Source organism: Semicossyphus pulcher, unplaced genomic scaffold, assembly GCF_022749685.1.
Source record: "Semicossyphus pulcher isolate SPU_LCO1_2020_fin unplaced genomic scaffold, fSemPul1.0.p SCAF_7, whole genome shotgun sequence".
NCBI lineage: Eukaryota > Metazoa > Chordata > Actinopteri > Labriformes > Labridae > Semicossyphus > Semicossyphus pulcher.
In genome coordinates, this window is record NW_027211748.1 from 15,140,980 (window position 1) to 15,157,531 (window position 16,552).

Here is a 16,552-nt window from a genome sequence, read left to right on the forward strand (position 1 = left end):
TGCTACCTAGCTGAACTGCAGGAAACGTACGCTAGCAGAAAGAAGGGAAACAGTTGTTAGCTTAAATGCTTACTTTTGTTAAGCTAACAGACAAGCTAAATAGACAGACACTGCTGATTTGATTCATGTCAATATTCAATATGAAGACCTACACTGGCCTAACCCACAGAGGGATACAGCTGTGTTCATGTAAAACCATGCCTTTATATGTGTTAAACACCTGTTGCTGTCCATGGAGTTACCTTCCTTTTCCTTTTAAGAACAAGTTAACGAATTGAGATAAACACTAGCATGACTTTGCCTTATTGCTCATCATCCTGCTCTCTCCTCTACGCTCCAAAAGATAATGGGGAATTCATACGCCGGGCAGCTGAAGTCTGCTCGATTTGAAGAGGCTCTCCATAACTCCATCGAGGCGTCACTGCGCTCCAGCAGTGGAGATCCACAGCCCATCTTCACGCAGCTCTACCTGGAGCCCGAGCAGTATCCTGGTAACATCGAAGGTAGGCGCCCGCACAAGAAACAACAAAACCAAAATGAGTTTTTAAATGTTTCATTCGTACTACTCTATGTGTAATTACTTTCCCTTTAATATGTACTCCTACTCAGCTGCTTTGAAATCAATAGCTCTGACTAAAAGCCTCTCTGCGTTACTGTTCCTCAATTAGCCGTAATTCACTAAAATTAGGGTCATAACATAATTCTTCCCTGGAGACTTATTAGAAAATCATCTGCAGACCTGTAACATATTGATTCCCGTAATCTTTATCTAGCTCTGGTGAAAATAATCTGTTTTTAAACGTGCATCAGACATAAAGTCGAAAGCTGACCTCCACAACGGGGAGCCACCAGGCCATGAGCTCATGAACGGACACTCATCAAACGATCTGGAGGAGCTGGAGGACGATGATGACTCAGACAGCAGCAGCCCTCCCCTTCCCTACCTACAGGCCCCTGCACCTGACGGCTGCTGCACACTGGACGGTAACTCACCTTACCCAATAAAGCCTTTATTTCAACTGTTTAAACACTACATATTTATATTAAAGCCCAAACTCTTACTTATTAATATAAGTTTAATAAAGTACTTCTTGTTTCTTCCTTTGATGGAAAAAATCCTCCTCCTCAGGTTTCTGTCAGGCCGGCAAGGACCTCCGCCTGGTCTCCATCGCAACGGAGCCCATCGAAGTCCCTGCAGGCTTCGAGCTAGTCGGTGCCAAGTCTCCTGGCGTCCCAGAGCACATCCTTGTGTGTGCCGTGGACCGTCGCTTTCTGCCTGACGAGAATGGGAAAAATGCACTTTTAGGTCAGTGTGTTCCCGCAGACTGAGATTAGAGCAAATGAGACGGAGAGCTATCGGCATCATTTCAGCCCCCTGTGCTGTTCATACTCTGACACAGGACTGCACATAATGTCTGTTGAGTAATACAATAATTTCATTTTTGTTACATTGTTTGCAGGTTTTTCAGGAAACTGCGTGGGCTGTGGAGAAAAGGGTTTCAGATACTTCACTGAGTTTTCAAACCACATCAACCTGAAGTTATCCACGCAGCCCAAGAAGCAGAAGCACTTAAAATACTACCTGGTGAAGAATTCTCAGGGTGCTCTGTGCAAAGGACCCCTCATCTGCTGGAAAGGTAAAAACTCTGCCTGAATATCACCTCTTCAGTTCTGCAGTGCAGCAGTTTATTCTGTAATGATGTGTACTGTATATCACATTCTTTGTTTTTCCTCTCTGTGCTCCCTCAGATTGTAAAACCCGTCAGTTCTCTAGCAGCGCGTCAACATCCAAACCCAGCTCGTCCTCCTCCCTCAGCAGTAAAGAAAACGGAGGCACAAGCGGACACAGCTCGTCTCCCTTTTCCCTCTCAGGTAATGCTGCACGCATGCACGGCTGCAAGATTAAGTCATCCACTTCAAGCTGACATGAATTAAATGCTGTGCAACATAATAACACTAATATTTAAACAGTCTTTTGACTAAAAACGGACATGAGTCTAAAGTTATTTTGAATTAATTCTCTACTTTCTCACTAAAATTGAAAAAAATGCGACATGTTTTACCAAAAAGAGTCATTGCATATGAGAGCAATGCCTGATGCTTAAACCACTAGACTGCATTCAGATGTTTATTATTCAGTTTGTGACAATGAGGGGGCTTTGTGCTGTGATGCTTTGGTGCATATTTCAGTTTATTTTTTATTAGTTTTGATGTCATTAGCCGTGGTTGTTGTTTCTTATGTAAGTTTCCTATGTCATATTATAACATTTTAAGACTAAATGGGAAATTCGGTACATTTAAGTAGCATACTTCTTACTGAACACACCTTAATTCTTTATGTTTTTTGTCATATGAGGATATGACGAAGATCTGAATCCTTTCCTCTGGTTATTCAAAAGTGAAATGTCATCTTTGCGGCACACGTTGATCTCCTCTTTAAGGACATGTTGTTCTTCCCTGACCTCTTACAACAGCAGCGCCTCTTTGATTGACAAAAGCTCCCGGGCTTATGGTATTGATTTGTTCTGAACCTGGAGGCTGCCTGCCTCACACATTAATGTGTTAGACAGCTGAGCTGAAGGACTCATTATTGGCACAAACATTGCTTCAGATCTCCTGGCTGCGACCTTCAGGTACATCCTGCTCCCAGCAAGGTCACTCACACTAAAAAGCCAAGAGGTTAGACACCCTAACATCTCCGCCTTGCCTTCAAATAACCGGTTTTCCTGAAATGATTAATAGAAAAGGTTTGTTTGAATAGTGCAGTTGACATTGGATACAGAGAAGTGTTTTTTTTATACCAACATGAAGGCTAAAGGTAACCAAGTGACCAATCAGGGAACAGTGGGCGTAAGGCTGCAGTTTGAGTTTTGATCCCAAAGATTGGTAGCCAGTACCGGAACAAAGTTACATCAGGCACCAGCATGACAGGGAGTTATTTTAATGATCAATTCCTTAATAGCCAAGTTTTCTCTTTGCCTCCAGATTCTCCACCCACAAGAACGACACAAGCATCCTCTGTCTTTTTCGGGAGTCAGGACCTCAGCAGAGACTGCAGTTTCCTTAAACCTCTGGCGTCCACACCTGGAAACAAGACCCTACCGATAGGTGAGGCTCCTTTTCAGTGATTTCATGTTCTCTTAACAGCTAATTACCTTGTCCTGTTATTTCCCTTCTGCACTTTGGCTTCATCATACATTCCTGGCTGCATCCAGGCGATGTCACTGGTGAAAGGGTTGCCTAGCTACAGGTGGTTTATATTTTTTTCGTGGCTCACCATAAGGCAGATGGAGCCGCAGCTGACCATGGAGTAAAGATTAACATCTGCTCCTGCCTGCTTAGACACACTCACGCAAACAAACACACACATACAAGTGTGCCCTTGCATATACACACTAATCAATACTGAAGGAAGGAATGCTGTAATGACTTTTTAAGGCCTTGCTATCCATTAGCCCCTTTACAAGGTTGTGATATTGACAACCAAAGGCTACACATACCAATCAATGTTTTAGCGTATTGCAAACACAGTGAATATGAGATTGGAAAATGGCCAATCCGGTCATTGGCAAAAGCCAGTCATGTATAGGAAATCAATATGGTGCTGTTAGAACTGACTCATTTTTATCTATTGCTCAGCCTGTGCAGAAAGTTATGGCCGCAAAAATATATTTTGTGTTATTATATATTTAGTAGGCACTATATATTATATTGTATTTATTTATATATTTAGTAGCCGAAATACTAGCATGCCTGTTGGGATGGCAATGTTAGGCGGTCCACAGCCTCAGCTCTTCTTTGTCTCTTGCACTGATGAGTAAATATGTTAGCATGCTAACACAATACAATAAGATTGAGGTAAACATTTTTCCTGTTAAACTGCTTCAAAACTAATGACAACCTCAACAGTACTCTTTCTTTTCTACTATAAGTATGTATGTTAGCATGCTAGCACTCTAAGCGTAAGCGTGTTAGCATTGTCACTGTGAGCATGTAAGCATGGTGATGCCAGCATTTAGTTTAGTTCAGCGCTCTCCTAAGCTAGTCCTAAGATAGTATATATATATATATATACGTAAATATAAGTAAATATATATATATATCTATATATATACAATTTTAAGTATTAATAGTGTATATTTGTGTGTATTTATATGCATGTGCTTGTGTCCTCAGTACCCACAGCTCTGAGGGTGAACGTACCGACAAATGGCCTGGGTGTTGATGGACGTCCTCCCTTACTGAGCCCCTCCCAGGTCTCTTTAGGGCCTCCAGGTCAGGGGTATCGCACCGCTGACTTAGGAGACAGTCCCGGTAAGCCCCTCAACCTGAAGACAAAATAAATCTATATATTTTTAGAAGCACATTGTGTCACACATCTTTTGGTTGTTATCTAACATGTTGTTTTTGATGTCCAGTTCCCTCAGCCATGAACTCTGGTCCTCCAAAGAAGCGCCACAGGAGCTGGCATCCCAGCACGTTGGTACCTGTCCCACCGACAGCCGTCCCCGTGCCAGCCATCAGACCGATAGTTTGTTCTCCAGGTCAGTTTCTAATCAGCACGTCTCTGTGAGCTTTAATTTATTCTTCTACACGAGTCAGTGTAAGATGGGAAATTGCGTCATGAGCTTAGTTCACTGTGTGTGTGCGCACGTGTGCAGAGCATAGGCTGTGTTTTTGATAAACTCCTCCCTCCGGTTTGGGGATGAGTGTTCCACATCCCTGACGTTATCTGGTGGTTAGGGATGATTCACCCAGTGTCTCCATGGAGATATGGCTGGAGAGTGTGTGTCCGAAATGATTAAAGAAATTGGTTTGATTGAGGAACATTGTGACATCATGAAATAGTGGTTATATATACCAGCATCATTTCAAATAATTGTCTGCCCTTATTATTTTTAACATTTCTGTAACAAAGGCACAAAAATATCACTGCAGTGCTTTCTGGGTAATGTTAAACACTAATACAAGTATGTTGAAACTCTATGACTAAACCTTGTATTGACATGTCATTTCTTTCCCTCCAGTCTCGGTCTTAGGCGTGTCCTCTCCTCAGCCACCAGTAGCAGGAGTCATTCAGCCCCAACCTGTCACTGCTGGAGAAACGGTCATCGTCCCAGACAACCTGCTCAACTCTTCAGGAGTCCGCCCTGTCATCCTTATCGGTACAAGCATTATTTCTTTCTGCTCCCTTTGAATGCTGCAAATTAGGTATCATCCTGCAGGCCTGTTTTACCACAAAGTACATAGAAGTGAATTGTTTAATTGTTCAGGTGATGATTATCAACTACCAAGCCATCAAAAAATAACTGTATTAGCAGCTATATGTTTCCGTTTTGACTAATGTTGACGTTTTTTTTCAGGGCACGGCACTTTACCTTATTTCTATGGAAATGTTGGTGACATAGTGGTGAGCCCCCTGCTGGTCAGCTGCTATAAGAGCAGCCAGCTGACAGAGAAAACACTGGAGACGTTGGGCCTCAACAGCAGCCAGCTTCTGTGTGTGGAGACAATGATCCTGCTCACTTTGCAGTATCTTGCACGTTTAGGTAAGAAGCAAAAATATAATGCAAAGTCAAACACCTCGCTGTCATTGGTATTTCTACTTGCATATACTGTGTTACTCTTAAGCTTTGAAATTTGGTTTTCAGTTTTTCATATTTAATTTTTCTTGCAGGTTCGGAGCAGATTCCTCTGAGGGAGGAGCTGGAGCAGATTGTTCTGAAGGCCATGCTGTGCTGTCCCGGGGGTCCCGCTATATCCCCGTCCCAGCTGCCCTGGTTGGCTCGGCTGGAAGCCAGCGTCTCTGGTGGAAGCGTCCAAGTCGTGGTTACCCACAACTCTTTGGGAGAGGGCATCTCTGAGTCACTCCGCTCTCTGACTGAGGGTCCTCACCCCCAGCAGTGCCTGCCCACCTACGTGGTCATCATATGTGCCTCCAAAGTGAGCGGCAACGAGTTCTGTGTGCTTGTTTTGGGTGAGTGCTTTATCTAGTTGCTCTATTTCTCTTGGATTTCACTGTGTTTATATCTTTGAACGATCTGTGCTCAATTTGTAATTCATCGTTACTTTTTTGACACAGGAAAGTACCAGGCGAGGGCCTTAGCTGAAGGCATGCTCACAACCAATGAGTTCCTGAAGGAAATCAGCTACGAACTCATCACAGGGAAAGTCAGCGTCTTGGCGTCTCACTTTAAAACCACGTCACTGGGTGAGTGCTGCGTCCATACAACATGTTGCTTGGTCTTTGTTGTTGTCTGACAAACTAGGCCCTTAAAAAAATTATGCCTACTTTTGGAAGATCAACTGAATGTTTTCCATTTAGTTTGATGGTTGAGGTCAGTTAAAGATAATTGGTTTAATAGCTACATGTTAGTGTCTGTGTTTTACACTGTACTCTGAGCAGCTGTGTCGTAGCAGCTTGTTTGCCTGCCGCTGTGTCTTTGTGTGACGACGGTGTCTGCTTGTTTTTTAAGGGGACAATCTGGACAAGCAGCTGGTGCGATACCAGCGCCGACGAAAGGGACAGGTCATCCAGCCATTCCAGGGCGATGTCACAGACTACATCCACTCCCAGGAGGTTGCCAGCATGTCATCACCCTCAGGCAGAGGTTAGACTGCTCCCCACAGCATGCTCGCTGGCTAAAGTGACCTGCCAGGGCCACTTTTATTTACCAGCCAAAACAATCAATAGATCTTCTACGTACACTGCAAATCAATATGTTGCTGAGCCCTGTGGTGATTTATGTGCGCTGCAAATGTTGCAGGAATCCCAGTCACACGTGGACCTGTATTGCAGACCAAAGCCACAGTTCTGTTATCTTTGTCCCTGGTTTAAAGTTAACTGAACTGTAGGCAGCAATAACAATAATTGTCATTGGTAGCAGGATCCTGCACATTTTAAATCCATGCAGTTCTTAAGCTAATTCTTCATCGGTTGCATATTAAATTGACAATTTTAGTGATGCATATTCTCTCCCTCTTTACTTTCCTGTAGCAGAGCTGTTAAGTAAGGTCTTTCAGATCTACCCCGCCCAGCTGAGCGTGGCTCGCAGCCTCCTCTCCCAAGTCTGCTCCATCGCCGACTCAGGAACACAGAATCTCGACTTGGGGCGTTTTTGCAAAGTGGACTTTCTGGTTTTGGTGCCTCCATCTCACATTCTGGTACACCAGACTGCACAGCGCATCCGACAATCAGGTTTGTGTCAAACAGAGGGATGACTTTTTCACCTGCTCAGATCTTAAACTTTTCATGCTAGTTCAAGCGGTGTTTGGGAGATTCTATTAAAAATGTATTCGTCATTCACGTCTTTATCCGTCATTTCTTTTCCGTTTGGCTCAGGAGTGCTTGTGGACCTGGGAATCGAAGATGCCTCCTCAGCCCACCAGAAATCAGACAAGTACGTGGTGCGTCTGGACGGTGACGTTCACGCCAAGATGGAGGCCTTCATGAAGAAAGTCAAACAGAACCCCTACACGCTGTTTGTCCTCATCCACGACAACTCACACGTCGACCTCACGAGGTAGGACGACTCTAGAAACACAGGAAACAGTTATGAGAACTGACTTTGTTTTGCTCTGCCAATAATCGAAAGCTGTGTGGGAAAAGATGAGTTGTTGTGGCTGCCAGTCCAGCCTTGTCCGTTTTGTACACTGATAAAAGTGGAGAGAGCAGAACAGCTGCGAGAAGAGAAAACAAATATAGCACAGAGAATCTATAACCTTGAATAAAAGTAAAATGTAGGTCAGACAATTTCTTTTTGTTTTCTTTGTATTTTTAGAAACTGTTGCTGCAGCTTCCAGCTTATAAGACAAGCTGCCTAACCCAATCACATTCCTGTTTCACTGCCAGAAAAAAAAAGAAAACTTCCTGAATTCCAGAGAATGTTTTCCTGGGAACAACCCACTGAGCAGTTAGCAAACAATAACAACAGCTATGGTGTGGTGTGTACAGGAATCAAAAATACACATCTCTTTGCCCTTCTCCCTCTGCAGTGCTCTGTCGGGCTCTGTGTGCCACGGGGAGCTGCAGGGTTTGGCTGACCGGGTGGTGAACTGCCAGGAAGTCCTCGATGCCATGAACCTCCTGGTCCTGCAGGTCAGCTGCTTCCCACACACGCTGCAGACCCGCCAATCCCGCATCAGCATCCACAATGAGGTGCACTGGCCCTCCAACCAAAGCCTGGTGAGTTTTACTCTCATAACAACAAAAGCATCCTGAATATTCTGAAGGTCAAAGGCCAGCGAGTCATTGTTGTTATTATTACATTGTCTTATATAGCTTTTTTATTTTATTTTTAAATCAAACAACACACAGTGTTACCACTATCTACCATACTTTACTGAAAGTCATACATCAGTCTTGATATCTGAGCTATTTCATTTCATAATTATTACATATTTTAACTCTATGGCAGCACACAGAGGCAGTTTGTAACAGCTGTGGTTCAGCTACTCCACCTGGTGGACTTAAACTGCGCAGGAGACCTAAACAGGAGAAAGAACTTGATCCTTACTGACTCTAAAAGCATTCACAGAGATATCTATGTGTCAAATTATAGCAGTATGTTGTGTAAAAAAAGACCCTTTATTGGAATTACTGTAGTCTGTGGGTTTCTGGGTTTTTGACATATAGTATCTGTGCCTGCCATCTGTCAGACTATTACTGCATGCTGCTATTGAAACTTTTTTTTGACAACATATAAACCAAACAAAAATCTAAACCCATAACCCAACATAAAGATAGACACACTTACGCACACACTTACACAAAGAGACGAGGGGTACAAATAAACAAGAGAAATGTGTAAAAACCATGTGTCAAGGACACACAAGCATACACATCGTTACCGGTACATATCATCCACATTTAAATGTTACATGCAAGCTGTCCAAAGAGACAGAGGAGGGATGTTATGATCATGCTGTGATAATTACTGTACTAGTTCCTCTCATTGTTATAAACAGTTTCAAACATATCATCAGATGACAGTATTTATAGCTGTGGTTCCAAAACCAAGGCATTTAGCAGGACATCAAAGCAGGTCATATAGATCATATAGATCATATGCAAATGTTGAAGATGGGATGCAAGTAAATATTGCCTTATTTTAATGGGTCATAAGACAAAAAGTATTAGAACCGCTAAGTTAAGAGGATTAATCAAGCATTGCAAGTCTCATGCATTGAGACTCATTTAAAGCCCAGTCAATTAGTTATGCTTTTAAAGACACCGGGCTTGGAGCAGTATAGTGATTGTGCAAATGAAAGTTACAAATGTTGGCATTGAAGAGGGGATGCCTTTATTCTTTGTTGAATGAACAAAATCACTTATCAGCACTCGGTGTGGTATACTTTTCTTCCAGCAGGGGGAGCACTCTGCTAATGAGTTGTTCTACTTTGGCCTGAGGGACTACAGCAGCTCCCTGCAGTGGGGGGTGGCCAGCCCCATCCTGCGCTGTGATGACGCCTTTGAGAAGATGGTCCACACTCTGCTGGAGAGGTCAGCGTGGTGTCAGCACTGACAAATCATTAACTCAGAGGGCTGTTTACATGTGTTATATAGGTTTAAGGTTAATAAACACACATATTTAAAATTGTGTTTATAAAAGGCTAACAAACGTTATTTTCGTCCCAGACATCCGCACCTACACAGCATGGTGATCCGCAGCTACCTGCTGATTCAGCAGTACACCGAGGCCATGATGGCCCTGACCTCCTCCCCCTCCCTGAGGGACCACATAACTCCAGAGACCCTGGCCATGGTGGAAGACCTGATCAACGCCCCCAGCAGAGAGGGCTCGCAGGGCCGCGGCCACATGCTGCTGGTTCGAGTCCCCTCGCTGCAGCTGGCCATGCTGGCTCGAGAGCGACTGGAGGACGTGAGGGACAAACTGGGGCTCCAGCTGTGCTTCGCCGTGCTGCTGGGAAGCCCCGCCTCCGAGCTCAACCTGCCCAGGAACTTTACCAACCGCCTCAGGGTGAGAGTGACATGACTCTAGAGTCACATCATTTGTTTTTACTGTGGTTTTTTTTTCAACAAAATATTTTACATTTTTACTCGAGGTTACTCTGGTTCATTCAAGCAAGTAACCATCGGGCACTTTAAGGCTTTATTCTTAGCTCTTTTATGCAGTGTGACTCATTCACCTTTTAAATAATATACAACTCTGGTCTAGACTAATTTATTTGACTTAATTTGCACATATTAACTGCAGACATACATCTATTTTTTAGTCCAATATCAGCCCAGTTGTCTTGTTCTAAATATAACATACGTAAGTGAACAGTTAACATCATGTCATTATTGTGTTTTTATTTCTTGTAGGCATGGAGAGGCTGTGAGAATGAAGACTGGGTACCGCACACTTATGAGGATCTGGAGGGGCTGCCCTGCATCGTCATCCTCACAGGGAAGGATCCTCTGGGAGAAACATTCCCAAGGTAAACGCAAACATAATCACAAAGCTCTAACACTTGATGTCCAACCAGAATTTTCCATTAGAAGTATAGTATAGTATAGATATAACATATATCAAATTCAAATACATGACCTTCCCATTAACAATCTTCTTCATGTCTTTGCTCTTCTAGGTCTCTAAAATACAGCGACCTGCGTCTTATAGACTCCAGCTACCTGACTCGCACAGCCCTGGAGCAGGAAGTGGGTCTGGCTTGCACATATGTGTCCAAGAGCGTGGTCCAGGAGCCCACTAAGGACACGGCCCCTCGGGAATCTGACGGAGAGAAGGCCACCACCAGCTTTAATGATGGAGATGAGTTAGAAAGACCTCAGAGCAACGGCAGCGCTGCGACCAGGACCTCTGGTGAGTCCTGCTGAGATACTGAATTTAAGGGTTAAAGATGCAAACACCACAACTGCTTTTTTACTCACTTTCTTCATGTCTCCACCCAGGCTCTTTGGCGGAGAACGGCGTCAGTTCATCCGACGTAGCAGACTCTTTCCCGAAGCCCTCCACCTCCACCTGCCCACCAGACGGTGCCATCTCTTCGGACATGGGGTCAGCACAAGGCTTCAAACAGGAGTGCGACTCCCTGGGAAGCCAGCTCTCCTCCAACCCCTCCAAAACCTCCAAACCCCCTCCCTCCCTTTGCTCCAGCTCCTCTTCATCCTCCCCCTCCCCTTCCTCCTCCTCCACCCAGAGGCCCAGCCAGTCTACGCAGTGCAGCAGAGAACCTAAGCCCACCCGGGTGTCACCGCGGACGGCCATCATGTCCCGGGCGGCGTACAACCTGCTTGCAGGGGAGTCAGGGAGTCAGCTGAGCTCCTTCTCCCTGCTGCCGCATGCTGATGTGGCCTGGAGCAGCCCGCTGAGGCCCCTCATCACTCCCAACCTGCAGGGCGCTGAGCAGAGCACGTACTACCGGCAGTGGACCATCGCCAGGCAGCACCACGCCGACTATGAAGCTCCACCTGTTGCGCATCCTCGACGCCTGCTACTCAGTGGACCTCCGCAGGTAACAAAACAAGAGTAGTGCTTCAAGTGATGCTTGAATATTATGACTCACTAACTGTTGTACATTTTAAAATTATAATGCAGTGTAAGTGTGAGTTTCATAAGTAACATTTTTGTCCTTTTTTAGGTTGGAAAAACTGGTGCCTATCTGCAGTTTCTCCGTATCCTGTTTCGAATGCTCATCAGACTGTTGGAGGTAGATGTGTATGATGAGGAAGAGGTGGAGGAAGAAGGTGAAAATCATTTATGGGACATATTTATACTATTTATATAAAAGAGGAACTCTTTTTCGTGGTAGTGATTTAGCTTTTGTTCTGATCTTCTTATGGTCTTTTCATCTCCAGAAACATCCGAGGTTACAACCCCAGTTAATACCCAGTGGCCTGACATTGAGGATGTGCGAAAGCTGCCCTTTGACCCCTACCCCCGGGACCCTAAGTTCAGGAAGGCCAGCCCTGTTTACTCTGTCAACATGCCAAAGTGCTTAAAAGGTCAGCAGAAAACTGCAAAAACACAACAGGCAGCCTCTGAGTTCGACATCTTAATCTGACATTGTAAACACAACCTAGATGATCATTTTGTTTTAGTAAGAATTAAATTAAGTGAAAGAATGTTTTTGAATATGTTGCAGATTTTAAGCAAGAAGGAGAGAGCCAAACAGCATACAAACGAGAAACCAAGTCCATCCGTCTGAGCAGGTTCGCTGCCCACAATGCCTTTCACCACTGCGAGCAGTGTCAGCACTACTGTGAAGCCGGCCCTGCCACACAGGTGAGCACAGTGCACAGGCTCACATTAAACATCACCTGCTGCTTCTTCAGGCTTGTCTTATACATGCACGCACATACATTCTCACCTGTCGAAACACTTTGACACTTGAAAGCTTGAGGGCTTTTTGCTCTCTGCTTAATGGGAATCTCTCGAATGCATGTGTGTTTGGTTTGTGTGCTGCAGCTGTCGGAGTGCACCTTCCACGCTTTCACCTTCTGCTCGTCCATGCTCGGGGAGGAAGTCCAGCTCCAGTTCGTCATTCCTAAAGCCAAAGAGCAGCACTTTGTCTTCAGTCAGCAGGGCAGCCACTTGGAGAGCATGCACCTGCCTCTGGTCTCCACAAAGGCGAGTTTACTGTCAACATGTGAGCGTATTTTGTGTTCTTGTGGGTATGTGTGTTTTAAACCTTCTGTCTTGTGTCCGTCTCCAGGATCCTGATCTGTTAAAGAGTCCGATCTTCACCCCGACTACGGGACGCCAAGAGCACGGCCTGCTGAACATTTTCCACGCCATGGAGGGCGCCAATCATCTGCACATTCTTGTGGTGAAGCAGTTTGAGATGCCACACTACAGGAAGTACTGGCCCAACCACATCCTGCTCGTCTTGCCAGCCATGTTCAACAGTGCGGGAGTCGGTAAGCAGCTTACTGGCTTAATTTCAACTCAGATGTCATTACTTCAAATAGTCTTAAAAAAAATGAATATCCACTTCCTCAATTTATGCACCAAATTTCTAGAGGGTTGTTTTATTTCATATTAAAGTAAATCTTACATTTTCAAACAACAAACTTATGCCATCAGGACAGATGCATTAATCACATGGGAGCTCTGACGACTGATTTATCACATGGACTGAGACACCGGGCCATATATTTATTACTGTCGGGCACGTTTGTGTACAGGAGGTTAAAGGTTAAATGTTGTCTGAACCAATTGGAGAGAGCCATCATGCCATAAAACATCTACAGCACTATAGTCTGATTTGTAAGTGAGCCAATGGATGTAACTGCACTCAAAAAGATCAGCAGGTTCAAGAGATCATTAACATGTTTCTGTTATGGATAGACCCAATGCACTTTGTACTTTATACGGAACACGCATTTTGATATGTGTTAAAGTGTGAATCTGTGGTGCGTACGAAATTCCATGCAAATGTAATGTTCTGCTTGTGTCAGTTAAAGGGCGCTGTAGGTGTAAACTACAGGTTTAGAGAAAGTGTAAATGACACACAACACTGACACATGAGCTCTTATCTTTTCAAGGTGCTGCACGCTTCATGATCAAAGAGCTGTCATACCACAACCTGGAGCTGGAGAGAAACCGACTGGAGGAACAAGGTGTCAAAAGACAGGATGTATGGCCTTTCATTGTCATGATGGACGACTCCTGCGTGCTGTGGAACGCCCACCAGCCAGCAGACAGCAGGTAGGAATGCTCTCTCATTTGTAAGATTGGCAGAGGAGCTGCTGACTATTTAGTGTTTATTCACAACGATTATTTTACACTTTTAGAATATTTTTACCTCTATTACTAAGGGTTAAAATATAATATGTATTTTATAACTAAACAGTGAAAAAATAAATTACAAAAAAAGTTATAACATTCTCATGTTTTTGTACTCTGTCTCCCATCTTCTCTCTCAGTGAGACATCAGAAGGAGTCTCGACCCTTACCAATGTATCTCTGAAGACGGTGCTGCAGCATATGGAAAACACACCGAAGATCTCCCTGTACGCCATGTGCGGTGCGCGCAAATGGAGCAGCAACTTGGCTCACAGGTCTCCCAGCCACACCTTCAGTCGGTGTCACCTCCACGACTTTGTCATGCTCAATGTGGACCTGACGCAGAATGTCCAGTATGACCTGAATCGGTAGGTTGGCAGAGGATTGTGTGAAATCATTTGTTGATTTTTTGCAATGTTTTAATTTTCCAGTGTTGCTGTTTCGTTCCTGTGTGCAGGTACAGCTGTGAAGAGGTGGACTTTAATCTTCGGGTGAACAGCAGTGGGCTGCTGCTGTGTCGCTTCAACAACTTCAGCCTCATGAAGAAACACATTCCAGTCGGGGGAAACAAAGACTTCCTGGTCAAACCCAAACTCATGGTGGGTGTCCATGGAACTTATTCCCATTGTTGAAGCGACTTTACAGTTATTTTGTCTACTTTCAGTATCTATCATCAATCCTATAAACCCTTAAATGCTTTCTCTCTCCAGGAAATAGAAAACCCCGCCGCAATCAGCCCGTCACAGTATGTCTGCGCCCCAGACAGCGAGCAGACCCTCCTGGACGCTCCAGCCCAGTTCCTGCTCGAAAGGTTCCTGCAAAGCTGCAGCCACAGACTGTTTCCAAAAGCTGTTCAGAACAGAAACAACCCAGTTCTGTCCATCGACAGCTACCTCAACATCAGCCCAGAGGTAAGAGCTCCCAGGAGGTGGCCACTTTTATGAAATAGAGGAGGTGTAAAGTGCTGTCAAGTGCTGCTGCGCCCCAGATATGCTGAATTTCATACAATTGTAAATATTGAACTTCTGTTTCAGAGTGTTAACCATTAGAAAGAAAACCTGCTGCCTACGTTAAAATCAAACCATATAAGTTTGTAGAATTATCTAAACCAACAGAGAAACATGTTGCTCAGTGTTCCCATCTGGTCGCCTGGAACATTGTGACCTGCATCAACGCACATGTGCAAACCATGAATGCTAACAATGCACATTTAAACAGTACATTTGTGCATATGAGGACATAACTGTCCACCTACTCTGCACAACCTCATTATGTGCAGACCTATACACTGGAAATAAATCATGACGCACACTTGCATACAAGGCAACATATAAATGTGCTTGCTTGCAGCAGGTATTACTTGTGACCTCAAAGACATGCACTACAAGTTTTATTTTGTTAGCTTGAGTGAAACTAATGAAATGTTTTCTGTGGCAGATTTCTGTGTGCTACATCAACTCTCGTCCACACTCCACCAACCTGAACCATCAGGGCCTGCTGTTCAGTGGCCTGCTGCTGTACCTCTGCGACTCCTTCGTCGTCTCCGGGCTCCTCAAGAAATTCCGCTTCCTCAAAGGTGACTCAACAGTGCACTTGCTGTTTTTGCTAATGCTTCTGTTGTTGTATATACTCCTTTGTTTTGTGTCAAGAACAATTCATGGTACAAATCTTAAAGGGACAATGTTAATTTTTCAATTCAAATAGTAGTATATTGTGTAGGTTAAGGAAGCAGCAATGCCTTTAATTACCCCAGACAGGACTGTTGGATGGAATTTTAGATCTATAACATATTGTTAGCTGTTAGCATGTAGATGTCTGTTTACAGAGATTAATAAGAAGCTAAATCATCGTCTGATGAGAGCCGGGATGTCATTACGGCAGATTACGTTCCGCTTGCTTTTGCTCTCCACACTGACTGTTTTTCCTGCATACACCGCAGCCTGCTGATACATGATTGGTCAATATAACTTTGACTACAAGCGTTCAAATCAGAACACTTGATGTCCCGGAAATCCAAGTCCCTGCCTACAGATCCTACATTTCTATGTAGAATCTGTAAATAGAGATTACCCTTGTTCTGACATTTATTTCCCTTGTTCCTTCAGGTGCCACTCTCTGCGTGATCAGCCAGGACCGGAGTTCCCTGCGTCAGACCATCGTCCGACTGGAGCTGGAGGACGAGTGGCAGTTCCGCCTGCGGGACGAGTTTCAGACAGCCAACTGCAGCGAGGACCGGCCCCTCTACTTTCTGACTGGCCGCCATGTTTGAACATAAAACCTGGTTTAACGCTCTGCTGCTGAAACACAATCAGAAATGAGAGATTTGATTCCAAACCAGCCAGCAATCGCAATTCTTACCATTCCAATGGAAGGTCAGAAGGGGATACGCTGGAGCACAAGATCTGAAGTGCCCCACAAGTGGACACCTAATGTGGCTTTCCCTACGTCTGCACCACCACAGTGCACTACGCCCAGCTCTGAGGAGGCTCAGGGCGGGTTTGAACTCTTGTAGCTGTGCTTTTCTCCACTTGAGCTTCTACTGAAAAAGACTTTGCTGTGGAAGAAGAAGCACAGCTGAACTTTATTTCTTTTGTTGTATTTTTGCAAAAATGGACGCTCTCCCAAAAATGATGTGACTATTAGAAGATTGAATGTGTACATGGACTATGATGATATGTCCCGTTCTGGACGTACTTGTTAATCTCAGGGTTTTTAAAAGGGAGATCAAAGGGCGGTCGCTGAAAGAGGTAAAGCTCCAAGTTCACTGCATTAACTTATGTTGGCACCAAAGACATCCTCAG

The 16,552-nt window shown here is 44.4% G+C and overlaps 1 protein-coding gene across 1 annotated transcript; it reads left to right on the top strand.

Annotated features, from left to right (window-relative positions):
• The first annotated feature begins 346 nt into the window (after positions 1 to 346).
• greb1l (GREB1 like retinoic acid receptor coactivator) lies at positions 347 to 16,190 on the top strand. Its single transcript, XM_069684557.1, has 32 exons — positions 347 to 503; positions 811 to 984; positions 1,130 to 1,306; positions 1,461 to 1,637; positions 1,750 to 1,872; positions 2,986 to 3,108; positions 4,177 to 4,314; positions 4,419 to 4,544; positions 5,028 to 5,165; positions 5,364 to 5,549; positions 5,678 to 5,977; positions 6,083 to 6,211; positions 6,477 to 6,611; positions 7,001 to 7,198; positions 7,343 to 7,523; positions 7,996 to 8,185; positions 9,366 to 9,502; positions 9,638 to 9,980; positions 10,328 to 10,443; positions 10,594 to 10,826; positions 10,916 to 11,478; positions 11,605 to 11,710; positions 11,822 to 12,008; positions 12,131 to 12,248; positions 12,432 to 12,593; positions 12,679 to 12,883; positions 13,511 to 13,662; positions 13,896 to 14,119; positions 14,209 to 14,350; positions 14,462 to 14,662; positions 15,189 to 15,327; positions 15,857 to 16,190. The coding sequence occupies exons 1-32, from the start codon at positions 347 to 349 to the stop codon at positions 16,018 to 16,020; spliced, it is 5,844 nt and encodes a 1,947-aa protein (XP_069540658.1). The 3' UTR covers positions 16,021 to 16,190.
• The last annotated feature ends 362 nt before the right edge of the window (positions 16,191 to 16,552 follow it).

Excerpts from the sequence above, each read along its gene's own strand:
- greb1l (XM_069684557.1), top strand. The coding sequence starts at position 347 with ATGGGGAATTCATACGCCGGGCAGCTGAAGTCTGCTCGATTTGAAGAG. Across the intron at positions 8,186-9,365 it reads GGCCCTCCAACCAAAGCCTG|CAGGGGGAGCACTCTGCTAA; the intron begins GTGAGTTTTACT and ends CTTTTCTTCCAG. Across the intron at positions 9,503-9,637 it reads GTCCACACTCTGCTGGAGAG|ACATCCGCACCTACACAGCA; the intron begins GTCAGCGTGGTG and ends TTTTCGTCCCAG.